The 19,152-nt window shown below is 41.3% G+C and overlaps 1 protein-coding gene across 1 annotated transcript in view; it reads right to left on the reverse strand.

Moving 5' to 3' along the window:
* The window catches only part of NEURL1B (neuralized E3 ubiquitin protein ligase 1B), a 115,823-nt gene that overhangs the window by 8,235 nt on the left and 88,436 nt on the right, over nt 1-19,152 (reverse strand). The window contains exons 3-4 of the mRNA XM_077472778.1: nt 7,113-7,817; nt 1,189-1,308 (exon numbers count right to left, since the gene is read on the reverse strand). Coding sequence (XP_077328904.1) covers nt 1,189-1,308; nt 7,113-7,817 — 825 coding nt within the window. The remainder of the gene's footprint in view (nt 1-1,188; nt 1,309-7,112; nt 7,818-19,152) is intronic.

A 19,152-nucleotide genomic window follows, 5' to 3' on the forward strand; every position in this document is an offset into this window, starting at 1 on the left:
AAAATGCAATTAAGAACAGTGGGGTTGATTTATTAAAACTGGAGAGTGAAAAATCTGGCACAGCTGTGCATGGTAGCCAATCAGCTTCAAACTTCAGCTTGTTCAATTAAGCTTTGACAATAAAACCTGGAAGCTGATTGGTTTCTATGCACAGCTGCACCAGATTTGCACTCTCCAGTTGTTCCTACAGGAAGGCCAATATTTTGCTGTAACCACTGAATGCCAGCCAAAGCTTGTGCTAGTGTTGAACTTGTCTGATCGTATACCTCATGCACATTCCTATCGACCAGTAAGGCACCACGTGCCTTTAAAACATATACCAATATTTTCTAAATGAAATTGGATTTTTAAGGTGCCAACAAAAACCATATGTCAAATATAAAATGCACATGATTTTATTCAAAACAACATTAAAAACATCCAAAATTTTAAATGTGCAAAATGCATCAAGCACATGAACAGCAGAACTATATCTATCTACAAACACACATAGTTTATTACTATACTACATACAGTTGTTTGCTGCAGTCAATCCAGCTCTACATGTTTCATCATTGGATATGGCTTCTTCAGGACATTTTTTTTTACCATTATGCCTTTCATTATATTCTATTATTGATCAATCAGCTGTAAAATACCAATGCTCTTGTACTTAATATTATTTTCTATCTTTCAGCTTAGTTTGTGATCTTGTAGTACAAAGATCTTCTAAAGAAGCCATATCTAATGGCAAAACACAAAGATGGATTGCCTACAGAAAACAACTGTATGTGATTGTGTTCATGTTTTTGATGCATTTTTCACATTTTAAACTTTGTTTTATTTAAAATAACATTTAAAAGTCCAATGTGCATTTCATCTTTCACATGGGAGTTTTCGCTGCCACCTTAAAAAGCCCATTCAATTCAGAAAATATTGAAGCTATATAAGTGAAGATAACGATTGGTACTTTAGTATCAAATTATTTTGAATATATTATGGTCTGCAATGCTAAAAAATATCCCTCAAATATTTCATTAAAATACTTTATCATCTAATTCAATACTTCACTCCCAAAACAGCCTCTTGTTTTACCATCAATAAGGATTGGCACACACTGTGATGAACCACTGCCTTGGTAATACACAGAAGGAAAGTGCAAACATGTTAGCTGAAAAGTGACCGACACCATGTCCACTTCATACATACCTAAAGACGACTCTGAGGCTGAAGAGGAACGGTTCACGCTGAAGGCCATATCTGAGTCACTGTCATACTGGGAGCCGCTAGGAGAACCGGATGGGGAGAGAACATTGGACTGTACAGTGCCTGGTGATAAGAAGACAATATGAACATCACACCACTGAGTAACAAAACTCAACACAATTTTATGACAGCCATGTCAGAGCCAGAATACATAAGTGAAACTTCAGCTTTGTTTAAAATTAGCAATGTTCAAAACTACTTTCAAATATTAGAAGAATTTAGAAAAAAAAAACTTTTTTGCACCCAAAGCTGCTATTTCTCAAAAAAAAAAAAATAAGCCTACCTTCCTAAGGCTTTGTTCACATGGGTGGCATACACTCATGTAAGAGCCGTGTTCCGTGCATTCCCATTCATGGCTATTGGGATGCCAATGAGTTCACACTGACTGCATTCGGAGACACATCCGCACCCACACGGATGTCAAATTGGGAACACCGTCTGTGTCCGTGCAACTGCTGTTTCAGTAGACATGAATGGGATTGCCTGAAACTTGGCTTTTGCATGGGTGTACATTTTAAGTATGCCGAGTGAGTGAGAACTGTTAAATAGAAGGATGAGATTAGTGCAGCCAACAACCCAACTAAAGGATGAGAGATAGTCAGCAGTCCCACAATATCGCCTTTCAGCCAAAGGTTTAAAGCAGAACAGCGGCCTAACCTTTAATCTTGTCCAAGTGTACAGGCTCCTCTCCTGTACTGAAAATACTTACACTGATATCACTGCATACTATCATCCCACAGTGTGCATTGGAAGCTGCAGCAAGTCAAAATTGAGCCTGCCTACTTTCCTGGCTGGAGGACATCCAGCATCATCGAATATTTCCTTCCCAGGCAGGCTGTCCCATGCCTGACCCTTTCATTTATTGGAGGGTTAGCATCACAAGTGGGCATTACCTAGGCATTACCTAGGAAAGTCTGCATGTAAATACAGTCTGCCAAGGAATGCCCACTCCTCCAGACTAACATCCACCTATAAAGGCATTTTTACATTTGCAGAACTCCACTCAAGAACCAGCCCACTGCACTGCATTCATCAGGACTGAGGGTGTTCACAAGGAGTACTGAGGCAGAAGGCTGTGATATTTGTTTCGGAAGCCATGTGCAGCCTCACGCCAGCCATGGTCTGATTGCGTTGCATGGTGAAGCACAGAGACTCAGGGATGATGTCACAGGTTTACAATAAAGTATGTTATGAAAACGTAAAGGGTTTTTGTTTTAATTAATTAGCATGTTAGTAAAGGAAAGTATATTCATGGTAATATAGGATAAAGCTGGGTTTGAACAGAGACCTGACCCCAGAAACCAGTCCCCAAGTACCTCTGCAGCAAGAGATCATTCATAACAGCCATCTATTTCTCACGGTTAGGATAGATAACTACTGAAGTGACCTAATAATGTGGGGGAGAGCAAAGGAAGAGCTGGGGAAGAAGGCAACTGGCACTCAAACTCAATGGCACACACAACTGAATGGCAGTATCAAGATTTCCCAGCAGAACATCACCTGGAGTATCACACTACCTCCTCCCGGCTTACCTTCTTCCCACACTGCATCCTGGTGCCATTTCTTCTCCAGATAAGCAACACGCACACACTCTGGCATCCACTTGATGTAAAAGAAAATGTGATTCATCAGACCAGGCCATCTTCTTCTGTTACTCTGTGGTCTAGTCTGATGCTCACATGCCCATTGTAGGTGCTTTTGGCTGTTGGACAAAGCTCAGAATGGGCACCCTGACCGGTCTGCTGTTAAAGAGTGCCACCTGAAAAAAAAAATTAAAAGTCAGGAGCTACAAATGCTGCAGCCGCTGACTTTTAATAAATGGACACTTACCTGTCCCAGGGTCCAGCGATGTTGGCAGCAGATGACAAGCAATCGCTCGTCTCTCGGCTGCCCCCGCCGCCATCCTCTGTCAAGGAATCGGGAAGTGAAGCGCTGCGGCTTCACTGCACAGTTTCCTACTGCGCATGCACAATGTTGCGCTGCGCATCTCCGCTGGTCGCCGCTGTGTCCTGGGAACTGTGTGTTTCCCAGAACACAAGGGGGGTGGGGCATCTGCGGCGAGCTATTCCCGGAAGTGGGTGCAGATACCTGTATTATACAGGTATCTGCACCCCCCTCCCCCCCGAAAGGTGCCAATTGTTGCACCAAAGGGGGGTGGTTCCGATTAGCAGAACTTTCACTTGAGGGTGGAACTCCACTTTAAGCATCCCCATACACAAACCGCGAAGCCCATTTTGTTTATGCTTTGAACACATCAGTTTCAGGGACAACATGTTTACTTGTTGCCTAATATATCCTACCAACTTTCAGATGCCATTGTAACGAGATAATTAATGTTATTTCGCTTAACCTATCAATGGCTGTAAAGTTATGGCTGATTGGTGTACAGTATGTTAGAGGAAGCTTCTAATTGAGCTCACCACCTGCTGGATGAAAGTGCTTATTTAGGATATCCATAGGTAATATTACTTAAGTATCCAAATGGATATAAAAGGTTTAAAAATTACAACTTTTTTCAGTACTAAATAAAGAACTTTTATTCCAAAATGCTCTACATTGCCTTTAAAAAAAAAAAAAAAGTGTGGGGGGGATGGGGGGATGAGTTCCCATACAATATTTTTAGCCTGTGTGTATTCCTTACATGGAATATGCTGGACACACACGGCAGCACTGATATCATGGCAGTTCCCACACTCTCTCTAAACCACAAGTCTCCTCTACACGCCTGTAGGAGACAACATCTGTCCAACGCACTATGCTGCATCCCACACATAGAAATAGCTGTCAAAGCAGGATGCTAGACCAAACACAGAGCACGGGAACTGCATCTAGGTCTTGGGAAAATAAGTTCATCTCAGGCAGGAAACCAATTCCTGCTGTGCGCTGCCCATTCCACCAAGACACATGTATCTTCATATATTGCAATCACATGTATCCACAGACATAACCATCCCATAAATATACTCACTTGTTAAAGTGGCGATTCGACCTGGCACCTGGTGTTTACAGCATATGTTTGTATGTATAAGATGCCGGCTGTGCTCCTTCCGTGGTCAGAAGTGCAGCTCGGGTCCCCTTGGTAGCAAGATAGATCTTGGTTGATAGATAGATAGATGGTTGATGGTTCTTTCCAATTATTTGATGGTTGCTTTTGTCACCCCTCTAGTAGTGAGACTTCTTTCTCAGGCCCCCTTATATTACGGCTTCACATTGCCTGAAGAGGCACCCACCAGAAATGTCACCTCAATAAACTCGCAATAATAAGCAGTAGCAGACAGGACAGCTATTGTCCCTTTACTAGTGTGAGCTTACTGCTTATTATTACAAACCCACCAGAATTGCCATTTCTGGTGGGTTCCTCTTCAGACAATGTGAAGGAGCAATATAAAAGGTGGCTGCGCAAAAGAAGTTTCACTACTAGAGTGGTGACAAAAGCAACCATCAATTAACTGGAACGAACTATCAACCAAACAGCAAAAGTCCATGTAATTGTGAATGTAGTGGGTGGTCCCATACGACTAGTGATATATTTTACAACCAGGGGGACCTAAGCCACACTTCTGACCACGGAAGAAGAAGTATGGCTGGCATCCTATACATACAAACATATGCTGTACACACCAGGTACCAGGTCAAATTGGCACTTTAACAAGTGAGTGTATTTTAAACATTTTATTTAATCAACGTACCGAGAGGTTTTATACTATCTCTTCTTGTCATCATTTCCCCCCGGGTGGAATTACCGAGCTACCAGGTTGAGATGAGCAATTTCAAGAGGAGCTGGAATTTAAAGGACTCGCCCCACAAGTGCAACTGACCACACTAGCAATTGGTGTTCATGTCCATTTGGCAAGTATAAATCCATGTGGGGCACTATATGCACAAGTGGAATAAAGCATCTATGTTTTAAAACAGCACTTTATTCACCTGGGAAGATTTTTATGGGACTTTGAAATTTGCACATCAATTCATATGAATTGGTTTGCATTTTGTTTTTGTTTTTTAATGTGAAGCACATTAAGTATGCCTTTTTACTGATTCTCGTGCAACATTTCTAGATTGAGATGGGCTCAGGTAAGTATGAGAGGGACTGCTGCACACAGGTTTGTGGTCTTAATGCATAGAATGCATTAAGATAACAAACTTTCTGCCTTTACAAACCCTTTAACTAAAAGTTTAGTGTCACTTTTACATGGCCTAAATGTTGCTTGCAGCATTCTGAGCAGCAGAACGCAACCAATTTACTCAACCACTCTTTCAGATGCCTTCCAAGCATCCCTTTTTGGTGTGTGTGGATAGTCTATGGGCACCTCATCACTTCACACTGCACCTGCATTTTAAAGTTTTATTTATAAAATGCAGAGCACAGTATGGCGCCTGCAGTGTCCTGTAAACATTTTCACTGCATAGTGCTACAGGAAACACTCCTAGATAGGAGAGACCCGACAGAGGTGTGTGTGTAGAGACAGTAAGGCCATACCAGTGCTTAAAGTGTTTGTTACCCCAACATTTCATATTCCCGATATGTGTCTGTTGTACCATGTACTTGTATGAGAAAGCACCCTGTTCTCTTTGTAGTGCTTCCTTTATGTGAAATCCCTGGTGTTCCGGTCAGTCCATCTGCTGAATTGTGTAGAATTCCTCTTAAAAACTGACCACACTAAGCAGGAAAGCTCACTGTGGTCAGTTCCCTAGCTCTGCTGGGAACTTAGCCTGCTCTCCTCCAATGATCAGACTTGTCCTAACACGCACCCCTTGCACAGCCATTCACCAGGAAGCTCAGTGTAATGTTGGTTCTCCTCCCCCTAGCTCTTATGCAGCTGAGGACAGAGAGAACACAAATTATTTTATTTTTAGTTATTTTTTTAAAAGGGGAAAAAAAAAAAAAGTATTTATAAATTTTTTGTTTATCTATACACAAATGTTTGTTTGACTTTCATCTCAATTTTAAACTGAATGGGTTGTTTTACAAGATCGTTTCCAATCACTTTAATGATTCAGCCACCTCATTCTCTGGGACTATGGAGGACTGTTGAAATCACAGCTTTATGCCAAACAATGTGGTCTGCTGGCCAAGTTTATTTTTCTCCTAATGTATTCCTTTTTAGAATGTAGGATCGGGAAGGTGACAACATTCTATTTCATAAAACTCCTCTTATCTCTGCTTGTTTATATATCTTCCTGGATCCCCTCCCGGCTCAGAAGACAGAGATAATAAATCGAATCTACTGTACAGTGAGCGGGCCGGAGGAGAAGCTAGGAAATGAGCAATACCAGTGACACCCGCCTGTCTGTGGCGTGTGGCAGACGTGTAAATCAAATGTTTTGCTGTGCAGAATTAAAAATCCTTTGGCAGGTAAAATTAAGCCTATCATTTAAACTGTATTAACTTAGGTTCTGCTTTAATCCTGCACAGGGGCTGTCCACTTTGTCCACCATTACAACTGAACCTAAGTTTATCAAGCAACTGAATTATACTAAAGTGCCCGTACTTTCAATATCAATAAATTAATATTATACAGGATTTATATAGCGCCAACAGTATACGCAGTGCTCTACAACAGTGTTTGTCAACTTCAGTCCTCAAGGCGCCCCAACAGGTCATGTTTTCAGGCTTTCCATTATTTTTGCACAGGTAATTTAATCAGTTTCACTGCCTTAGTAATTACCCCAGCCGTTTAATCTGAGAGAAATCCTGAAAACATAACCTGTTGGTGCGCCTTGAGGACTGGAGTTGAGAAACATTGCTCTACAACATTAATAAATAAGATTAAAAAAAATCAGGACTTGTCAGTCAAGGGGTGTATCAAGGGGTGCATGAGGAAAGTCATACATCAGCAGGCTAACATGTGGAGATATCTACTCACCCATAATTCTCAGCTGATTGACAATCCCATGGATAGAAAAGAATACCCAAAGTGGCTGTGAGGAGTCCACACACATGAGCATGCCACGACTGTTTCCGTTGATGCCATGGTGGACCTCCCCAATGGGCGTAAATGAAAAGCTATGGATATCCCCATTGCCCATTGTGAACAAGCCTTGATTTACAACCCAGTACTCCTTTCTGTCCAATAGGTACTCTGGGTTAGATGGCAGATCGTATGTCCGTAATGTGCTTGGATCGCAGGAGGTGATGCCAAATGATAACGAGCCATAATAAGGCAGTGGCAGCTGACCTGTCTCCACAAACAGGGTCTCGCCATTGTGCACTGGCCGCTCAGTAAACACTATCGTCCTGTTGCTCTCCTGCCAGTTAGTATATGCCACTGTTCGGTCTGGTGACAGGGTGATGTCAGCACCGCGGGTCAGATGAAAATGAAGCTCAGTGTCCAATATGGTGGGCATGGCCTGTGAACGCTGCCGCCTGTTTTGACAACAAGGGATGGCATGGTTGTCCGTTTGCGGAGGAATCCTGCTTAAGTTCAAGTTGGCAATCTTGGCCACCACCTGATTATTCTCCAGTTCGTTATTGTTGAAGTTAGCAGAGTCATGGCTACTTTGGGGCAGACAGGTGCTCAGTCGGGGACTGCTCAGACGTCCTGGAGGCATGGTCTCTGCAAATGTGCTATCTGTGGGGGCAAATGGAACAGAATAATCATTAGGGACAAATCAGCTACAAAATAGAAGGTTATGTTCTAAATTATAGCACTAAGAACACTGGCTGAAAAAAAAAAAAAAATATTATATTATATATATATATATATACACACACACACACACACACACACACACACACACACACACACACACACACTACATTTTGGGTTTCTCTCTCATCTTTGAGAATGCTCCATCCTCTAAACAAACTCTTTTGAAATAGTCCCTATATTTTTTTTTTTTAACTGCATTTCTCAAAAATGCTAGAAAATGGCCTGCCAAGGAAGCCATGTTGAATGATGACATTCACGAAAATGCAGCTGGAGCAAATCACCAGGACTGGGTGGAATATAATTATTTAAGGACTGCCTCATGTTAGAAAATTCCATTTATTTTTTTAAGAAAGCAAAATGCCAGCTTCTGTTTCTGTTACATGTAAATAGAAAATAGATTTCAATATTAGCTCAGGCCTCAAACTTGATCCTGCGGCGTATCATGCAGAAAGGCATATTCCTGGCATGCTTGGCCTGCAACCTGTGACTTTCCATTTGTAGCTGAATGATGACTTGTAGCATGCTGAGGGGCATTATATGCTGAAAGCTGAGCACCAGCTGGAGAGCCGCTATTTGCCTACTTCTAGCTTGAGAGTGTTTGTGGTCTCAGGCAGGGACAGAAAACACAATACAAACTCCCATCCATCCTATTGTGCTAAATGTGGGTGGCAGATGCAATGCAGCTGCCTCCTGTCACACGTTAAGGTTGTGAGACCTTCTTTCCAGCCTGTAGCTACACCAGTTCAATATTTAGAATTCATTGGAGTGGAAATAGGAAATGAGATTAAACAACACATTGTGAATTCAGCTCTGCATGCTGATCAGGACTGCTGTAAGAAATCATGGGGATACAGCCTTCTTGACAGGGCGGCCCCCCCCCCCCCCCACCTACACCTCCCTCCCAGGCGTGCAATGACTTTAGCTACCTACACCCCAAAAACGAAAAAAAAAAAAGTCCCTCTTCCATTCACCTAATGGGGACCAGGGAAATAATTTAAAGTGGACCTTCGGTAATTTTTTCAACTTTCCATTTATTAAATCTTCTTCCCTTGTTGTTTTAACTTTGGATAGTAAAATCTGTAAATCCCATATACAGCCCACATCCTCTTTCTTGTCTGCTCATTAGCCTAGGCTTAAGACATCATGCACAGTTCTCTCTCTATCACTCTCCTGAGAGTTTGCCAGAAAGGAGAGGAGGGATGAGTCATAAGAAGGCCAATGTGAGCTGCAGAGCTGGAGGTGTACCTCTGTGTGTGAGTCTGTGTAAATCCAGGAAGTGAACAGGCAGCAGCTTCAGCTGCCCACAGTTAAAATGGTTGCAGCCAGATTTATGCAGCATATTTGGCAAGTACAGAATCACAGTATATAAAAAATAATATGCAAAGTAGTTGGAGGGAAGTTTCAGACTGGCAAAGATGTTTATTGCAAATTATGAAAGCAGACTGCAGTTCCTCTTTAAGCTCTGGTAAGAAAGTAAAGAAAGAGTGTGGGTGTGGTCTAGTAAAATCCATTCATTTAAAGCAGAAATGAACAATAAAGCTTCCCTGGCCCCCCTGTTTAGCTGATGGGGCCTGGGCCCAGTACAGCAGGACTGGTTATGATATATAATCATCCATGTGTGCTGTGTTTAAAATAAAAATCGGCTTATACAAACATTTAATTAGCTCTAATTTCCGGTTTATTCTGCGGCCCTGGTGATGTAGCCAGTGCCTCACAGCTGCCACCTGGGAAGGCTACATCACCAGTGCTTCCTAGGGAGAACCTAAGCATGCACCGCATTAAATTGAAAAATAACAAGCAGGGCCAGATTGAGCCTGGTGCATACTCTGTATTAAGTCTTATAAACAACTATTGTTCATGTTTGGACTTTAACATTTAATTGCGGTTGTTGGTTTGATTAAGGGGGTGTTCTGCTTCAATTACATTTCTCACAAGCAGATCACTCTATGGAAGGCATGAAGGTTTTGGTTCTTAAAGGGATCTTCAAAAATAAACCTTTGATCTGCAAATGATAATTCATTTTGACACAAGAGATAATGGACTGAATGTGGACCTCACATTTTCTAAATCCCAATCAGTGATTTATTGATTATTCCACCCCCCCCCCCCTTCCATAGTTCCCCTGTTCTCTTCATTTCATTACCCTTGGTTGTGTGTGCATTTTGTTTAAGTGTGGTTCTTAACATTTTGCTAAAGTAATGCTTGGACCTTAAACAAAGGGGGTAGACACTGAAAGCGTGCCTTAAAAATTTAAATTCACATAAATTAAAAATTGATTATGAACAGTACTCAACTGTGTTAATACACCATAAGAAATGGATGTAATCATTCGTGGCGAGCTGCTTTTTCTGGTGTGTTGGCAACTCATTTTAAATGAACGGGTAGCTTTATGCAGAAAGCTATAACAGTGGGCATTCAGTCTTCATCAGCGCTGCACTGCCTCCTCTTGGGCTTAAATTTGGGCCTGCACACTTTGTGTGACATTAGGGGGTTTACATATAAAACATTTGTTGGACAAATGTCATACACATCTATGCAAGCTGCAATACTGTGCGCATAATAAATTCCTATGATCGTCAGCGCCAGCTAATGGCCAAAATGTAGTATATTTTCTCTTTCAGGTATTTGAGAAAACGATACTGCGTTTTTCCCACTAGATGGAGCTGATGATCATATAAATTAATCTATTACAGAAATTACAGACAGAATTCATGCAGCTGGTACAAATGTGTGTGTGACATTCGTCTAAGACCCCTTTCACGCTGAGGCGTTTTAGCGCTAAAAATAGCACCTGAAAAGTGCCTCTCATGCCCCCCTAGTGTGAAAGTGTTTTCACACTGGGGTGGTACACTTGCAGGACGGGGGAAAAAAAAAAAAAAAAGTCCTGCAAGCAGCATCTTTGGAGAGTTTTAGGAGCGCTGTATACACTGCTCCCAAAACGCCCTACCCACTGAAATGAATGGGCAGCGCTGCTGAAGTGCCTGCAAATCGCTTCGGCAGTGCTGCAACACCCTTTCTTCTGCCACTAGTGGGGGTTAAAAGTGCCCCCTCTAGCGGGCGAAAAGTGCTGCTAAAACTAGCAGCGATTTACCACCAATGGACCCCCCACCCCAGTGTGAAAGTAGCCTAACAAATGTTTGCTAAATATACCCTTATGTGTCCCCACACAAGCCAGAGATAGAATATAAGGTACAGGAACATCATTTAGGTTTAACCCTAAAGTAATGAGCTGTAACTTTTTTATCATTATTATTATTTTTTAATATGAATATCCTACATAAAAATCTGGGCATCAAGCTTTGGTCATTTTGAATGCATACACAATTTTGAACATAAATATATCTGGTACCTTATGACACCATAGTGTCATCTTTTATATTTAATGGACAATGTAGAGACCATATTGAGTTTGCATGAAAAAAGAACAAAGATTTTAGATAGGAATAAACATTTGCATAAAATTTCTGTTTGACATTGATGGAAACAACTAGCTATTTTTTGATTTTATCTCCAATGTTGGGGATGACTTATAACAATAAAAGTGAGATATTTAATAAAAAAAAAAAAAAAAACAAGTTTCTATGGAGCCTCAACTTAGAAGCCTGTAGCTGAAACTTCAGTTGGGCATTATGTCAGGTGTCCCCAAACTAAGGCCCACAGGCCACACTTGGCCCCAGCTAGGGCCCAGCGGTGTAGTTTCAATGTGAAATAACTGAGGATTAAAGTCAGCAGAGGCTGCCTATGGTCTCTGATGTAAGGGGCACTCCAATAGGGACAGTGATGTAAAGGGGGGGGGGGGGGGGGGATTCTGGTGGATTTTTTTTTTCAACCAGTAGATATACAGTTGTGCTCAAAAGTTTACATACCCTGGCAGAAATTGTGAAATGTTGGCATTAATATTGAAAATATGACTGATCATGCCACTGTCTGTCTTTTATTTAAGGATAGCAATCACATGAAGCCATTTATTATCACATCGTTTTTTGGATCCTTTTTAGATCATAACAGAAATCACCCAAATGGCTCTGATAAAAACGTTACATACCCTGAAATGTTTGGCCTTGGTACAGACACAGAAGGTGGAACACACAGGTTAAAATAGCAATTAAAAGGTTAATTTCCCACTTTTGTGGCTTTTTAAATCACAAATCTGTGTTTGTGTATAAATAGTCAATGAGTTTGTTAAAGTGGTTGTAAACCCATGGGAAAAAAAAAAAAAGCAACCTGCAAGGCAAAGGCATAATAAGCTAGTATGCATAACATACTAGCTCATTATGAATAACTTACCTGAGAACGAAGCCCTCCTCCGTCTTCATGCTCGCCGCTGCCATGTTTACCGGAGTGACTTCCGGGTCTCGCTGCTCCGGCGCTGTGATTCGCTGGAGCAGTGATGTGCACGGGTGCCGACACTCGAGGCTTATCGCCGCGATCTGCGGCCTGCCCAGTGCGCCTGCACGCCTCTGTCTACGGCGCATGCGCCTTAGACAGCAGTGGCTGTCTTTTTGTAAATATCTCCTAAACCGTATAAGTTTAGGAGATATTTTTTGGACCTACAGGTAAGCCTTAATCTAGGCTTACCTGTAGGTCAAAGGGTTTACAACCACTTTAACTCTCACATGGATGCACTAAGCAGGCTAGACACTGAGCCATGAGGAGGTAGAAACGAATAGTCCAAAGACCTGCGTAACAAGGTAATGGGACTCTACAAAGACGGAAAAGGATATCAAAACATATCCAAAGCATTGAATTTGCCAGTCAGTACTGTTCAATCACTTAAGAAGTGGAAAATTTGTGGATCTAGATACCAAGCCAAGGTCAGGTAAATCAAAAAAGATTTTCAGGGCTGGCCCGAGAATCTACACCCCTACCAGCCACATGTGCAAAATTGTGGACAAACATAAAAATGCAAAAAGTGACAAAGTGCTTAAATAAAAGAAAGTGGAGGAGAAGGAAGTGGAGAGGAGAGTGAAAAGTGGTCATTGTACACAGCAGACTCTCTACATTATCTAAATCAGTGATTCTCAACCAGGCTTCCGTGGAACCCTAGGGTTCCTCCAGAGGTTGCTAGGGGCTCCTTCAGCATTGGGCCATTTCTGCCTCTCGGGTAAGTTCCCACCGACACCAATAATCTTTTTAGTCATCTGTAAGGAGGTAATTCTTCCCAATGACCACAAGTGTAAGGACCATTCTTCCCACTGACCATCACACTAATGTATCATGAGTTGTAGATTTCCTAATTATTATGGATCATGTGATAGGCCACTTAGTAGCACTTTTTTTAAATTATGGCGAGATAGATAGACTTTTACAAACAAATAATAAATTAGAATAATAGGATGGGATGGTAATACTGACATGTCCTACTGGTTCATGTGAAGTGTGAATTTTAGCAGAAAGTCAACTATAAAGCCTTTTAAAGACAAGGCATTGCTTAATGTTTACAGAAGTCTTCTCATTTTAGAATTCAGAGAAAGGAAAATGTTCAAGGAGATCAGCTACTTCATAACCAAATACCAAACGAATAATGTCACAAAGCAACAAAGTGTATAAGATTACAGCGCGCCACTAATAAAAATGCTCCTCTCCATCCCAAAGAGTGAGTGTATGCAGAAAATCTTCTGTGTGAATAAACAGGGATGTCACACTAGCTGTCCCGCTGTGTTTTATATCCTGTGAAAGATCACCGAAATCCTGTGAACTTTGGTGTGCAAAGCTCTGTTCTTTATCAATGTCATCTTTTAAATACAACGCACTTTTGTTAACCTTCCCTAAACCTGCAAGAAAAAGAAATATGGCAGCTACAGTGGCTGACTTGTTTTTATTGGTGCAGGCTCCAGAGCTCTCATTCTGACACTGGCTTTACTTCCTATTAAATCACCGAGCTGGAACAAGCAGAATGCCAAAAAAGTCTTAACTGCCATTCTGCATACTTGCTCCATTTAAGGGATTCACTGGGCAGTGAAGCAGGAATCTGGAAGACAGCCCTGGAGCTTTCATTGTCCCAATAGCCGTTCCTACATTTTTACTACCACAGGTTCTCTTTAACGTGAAGCACACCTGTCAAAGAAAATATGGAGGGTTTTCTTAAAATGCTAGTTGTCTGACTGCAATATGCCTAAGGCTGGACATATATTTTACAATCGTCCTTTAAATTTACCAAAACAATATAATAGGAGGTCAAATCTAAACACTTTTCAATTTGTATGCAATCAGGCAGGGCCTTGTATTACATTGTTGAAAGTAAATCTAAAAGAAATTGAATAAGATAATTGTATAATGTGTGACCAACTTTAGTCAGTCCGAGAACAATCAAGCAGAAAATGAAAGCAAGTGTAAAGTTGGAATACCTATTTATCCTTGCTTCAGGTTAGCGACATGCAAAGCATTAAAGTCAAAGTAGAACAGCCAGCTAGCATTCTCAGAAGGAGATTTTTCGACACATAAGATCACACTATTGAGTTGTGGTTATGTGGAATATTGCACCATGCATGCGCGTGTGTTCATTTTGAATGGCACCCCATCACACATTTGCTAAAGTGTGCTGCAATACATGGCAATGCACTGCTGTAAGGTGCGTTCAGGAAGGAGTCAGGGGCCAAAACAATGAAAAAAAGCCCCCATGTGCAAAATGTGTGATATCCCAGTGGAAGGTATTGAGAACTACTCCACAACGTGGGGGTTTTTGGTCTCCAGCCTTGCTGCCCTCTTGGACTGGGGATGTCCCAACAAAAAAAACTCACAAACCTATGGATTAAAATATCATATCAATACTCATCCGTAGTTCTATAGTCTTAGGTGCAACAGACTCCAGAGTACAGGGCAACCCTGGTGAGGTCCTCCTGCACTCTGAAGTCTGTTCAACTTAAAAGAGGAGGTCCGCTCGCCCCTGCAAAATTTAAAAGCAAGCAACTACACATACTGCAGCTGCTGACTTTAATAGGACACTTACCTGTCCTGGAGGCCAGCGATGTTTTCATCAGCTGTCCGGTGCTGCAGCAGCCATTGTGGGTAAGGGAACCCAGCAGTGTAGCATTAGGGCTTCACACCGGGTCCCTACTGCGCATACGCGAGGCACCTCTGCGCTCTCCTACTAGGGGAAGGAGAAGCTACTAGGGGAAGGAGAAGGGAGCAGAGCTGCTGATGCAATGCGCCATGGCCCGGACATCCTGAAAGGTGCCAAATGTGGCCCCCAGGGGGGTAGGGAGACAGATTTTGAGACTGTAGGGTGGCAGGCGAGTGGCTTGATGAGCAATTTTAATCAATAGGTTTGTGATTCTAATTTATGAGGATTAGTTCTAATTAAATATTGTGGGATAATGCGCTAGGCTATTGTGCCATCTTTTGTTCATTTTTTTTAGGCGGTTTTGGCCTCGTTGGGGTATGTTATGGCAATAAATGGGCTACCATAATGTAATGCCTGTTAACATGCATGCATTGCTACACTTTAAAAAATAAAACATGCGTGCATTACTGCAATACGAAAGTGAATTTTGGTGCATCTGGATCCACTGCTAACCCACGTGTCAGACCTGAACTGGCAAAATGGCAGTTTAGGCACCAGCCATAAAGGCCACAGTATCAGAGTAATATTGCGTTTATAGAAACTTGTCAGTTCCATTTAAACAGAACAGTGGTCTCCTTAGCCTGTAAATGATAGCTCATTCACTCAGGTGAAATTGATCCCAGAATGGGGCCTTATGTACTAACCCTAGCTGCAGGCATGTAACGATTTTAACAAAAACAGGTCTGTACTAAATGGTGGTTTTAGTGTTTAACGTGTCTTGGTGAATTCTAGAAATGTGTTGATAACATTTAGATAGTATTGTTGTTTTACATACTTTCAGACAACAGTGCAAACAAAATGACATTTTTATACTCCATTAGCATATGATGTAAAAAAAATAAAGAGATAGATAGTAATATATAATTTTACTCCTGCACATTACAGCAGTAATACATACAGTCAGTATGTAAAGCTCCAAAGAAGGTCAATACATATACAGTTGTGCTCATAAGTTTACATACCCTGGCAGAATGTATAAATGCTTGGCCATTTTCAGACAATATGAATGATAACACAAAAACTTTTTTCTTTCACTCATGGTTAGCGTTTGGCTGAAGCCATTTATTATCAATCAACTGTGTTGAACCTGATCAAAAGTTTACATACCCCAGTTCTTAATACCGTGCATTGTACTCTTTAACATCAATGACAGCTTGAAGTATTTTGTGGCATTTGTGGATGAGGCTCTTTATCTTCTCAGATGGTAAAGCTACCCATTCCTCTTGGCAAAAAGCCTCCAGTTCATGTAAATTCCTGGGCTGTTTTGCATGAACTGCATGTTTGAGATCTCCCCAGAGGGGCTCAATGATATTGAGGTCAGGAAACTGAGATGGCCACTCCAGAACCTTCACTTTATTCTGCTGTAGCCAATGACAAGTCGACTTGGCCTTTTGTTTCAGGTCATTGTCATGTTGCAATGTCCAAGTACGCCCCATGCGCAGCTTTCTGGCTGATAAATGCAAAATGTGCTCCAGTATTTTTTGATAACATACTGCATTCATCTTGCCATCAATTTTGACCAATTTTCCTGTGCATTTGTAGCTCACACATCTGCAAAACATCAGCAATCCAGCTCTGTGTTTCACAGTAGGAATGGTGTACTCTTCATCATAGGCCTTGTTGATACCTCTCCAAATGAAGCATTTATGGTTGTGGCCAAAAAGCAAAATTTTGGTCTCATCACTCCAAATGACTTTGTGCCAGAAGGTTTGAGGCTCGTCTCTGTGCTGTTTGGCGTATTATAAGCGGGATACTTTTGGCATTTGCATAGTAATGGCTTTCTTCTGGCGACTCAACCATACAGCCCATCTTTCTTCAAGTGCCTCCTTATTGTGCATCTTGAAACAGCCACACCACATGTTTTCAGAGAGTCCTGTATTTCACCTGAATTTTTTGTGGGGTTTTCTTTGTATCCCGAACAATTTTCCTGGCAGTTGTGGCTGAAAATTTTGTTGGTCTACCTGATCGTGGTTTGGTTTCAACAGAACCCCTCATTTTCCACTTCTTGGTTAGGGTTTGAACACTGTTGACTGGTATTCTCAATTCCTTGGATATCCTTTTATATCCCTTTCCGGTTTTATACAATTCAACTACCTTTTCCCGCAGATCCTATGACAATTATTTTGCTTTCCCCATGACTCAGAATCCAGAAACATCAGTACAGCACTGGAGGAAAGATGCAAGGGTCTGTCAGGAGTCCAGAAACTCATTGACCTTTTATATATATATACACACACACACACACACACAGTAATTACAAGCAAACAGATCTCAGGTCAAACCCCTTTGTGTCAACTTGTGTGCATGTTATCAGGGCCAAAATCATCAGGGTATGTAAACTTTTGATCAGGGTCATTTGGGTAGTTTGTTGCCAGGATAAAAAAAAAAAAAAAAAAAAAAAAAAAAGGAGTAAACACAGTTGATTGATAATAAATGGCTTCAGCCAAACACTAACCATGAGTGAAAGGAAAGTTCTTGTGTTATTCATATTCTCTGAAAAATGGCCAAGGAATCAAATTCCGCCAGGGTATGTAAACTTATGAGCACAACTATATTTGGAAGTAAATGCTGAATTCACAAGTCAAATATACTGATTGAATTACTCTGCAGCAGCCATGTACTGGGTGCTGCTTAACATGTCTGGTCACAGGTCAATGGTCATTTGTCATAGCGCACACATGGCCACAAACATCAACCTGCAGACAGGAGGAGGCTGGGGACATGTTACCATAAGAGGTAATCCAGATGAGCTAATGCTGGTGCAGAATACATGATAGGAGTCCAGGAATGCCTTCTGTAATCTTAATGATGGTACTGCCAGGCTCTGGAAGGCCCAAACTGTCAGCACACGACAATAAAGACACCAGGACAACGTGTGCAATTAAGATTTTTCACCTGATCCTTTAAGACAATGCGACACTCCAGTGAGAAGTCACATAGATAGAATCAGCAGGTTTACTGTGTCTATTTTCAGCACCTTGCGTGAACGTCGGTGAAATTTAAAACTGTAAATCTCCAGATGCAATGGATTTCCGTGACTATAGCTCAGCAAGCCATAGACAAACTATGGAAAGTACTATAAAAAAAAAAGGCCACCGGGCTTCAGCTGACATTTTGAGAAATGTTTAAAGTGTCGGTCTTGTGAAGCACAGAAGCAATATAGACAACAAAAAGAATTCATCGTCATTCCAAATACCTTTAAAAGGTCACAAGGCTATAAAAATGTACAGCTTTGCGGTATGTTCCTCTTAATATAAAGCTAAAATGACTGGTTCCTTAGATACACAGAGTAAATGTTATATTTGACATAGTGTGATATTTAAAGAGGAACATCATCCTACCTAGGTAAAACTAGATTTCAACTCTTTAATATATTTGTCCCTGTATGATTAAAAAAAAAAAAAAAAAAAAAAAAAACACCATACTTACTAGTCCCTGCAGTCCAGCATGCGCGCGGGAGATTTCAGTCCGGCCGGCCGGCCACTGCCGGATTTTCAGGCCGAGAATCCCCTTGTGCGCATGCGCCGCTGCAGTCAGCGGCGCATACCGAGGGGAATATCTCCTAAACCGTACAGGTTTAGGAGATATTTTTTTTACCTACAGGTAAGCCTTATTATAGGCTTTCCTGTAGGTAAAAGTTAAAAAATTGAGTATACAACCACTTTAAAGTATAAATTGCCAAAATGGGTTTACAAATGGCAGTAAAAACCTGAGGGGTTCTAATCCTACCTCAAGCTATCCAAAATGTATCACTTTGGCTGGGGTTCCACTTAAATCAGCTTTAAAATAGCCTGTCTAGAATAATCTACTCTCCTTTTTTCAATAAGGCAGTGCAGCATCCAGTCACATTTCAGTTTACGGAAGCATGATAAGCTAAGGAAGACTTCTAACTGACAGCTATGGGTCAGAAATGAGAACTCATCGTTCACTGAACAGATAATAGTATAGTCATTTCATTTATTATGCTTTGCTGCACTTTGTACACTAATCACTGCTTTTGCATTGCTTCAATTAGCATGTCTCATGCATGCTGTCCAACATACCCAGATCAAAGCTCAACTGCATCAGCCACTTGTCTAAATGAGGTAATTTGTTGATCTGTTATTTTAATGGTTCTAAGTTTCCAAGATCTTAAAAAGCGAATTGGAACACTCCTGTGTGTAGTGATAACAATGGTAGCTGGAGTTTCTC

This window comes from Lithobates pipiens, unplaced genomic scaffold (genome assembly GCF_037356315.1).
Source record: "Lithobates pipiens isolate NorthernLeopardFrog02 unplaced genomic scaffold, aLitPip1_a1.2 Scaffold_8, whole genome shotgun sequence".
Classification (NCBI taxonomy): domain Eukaryota; kingdom Metazoa; phylum Chordata; class Amphibia; order Anura; family Ranidae; genus Lithobates; species Lithobates pipiens.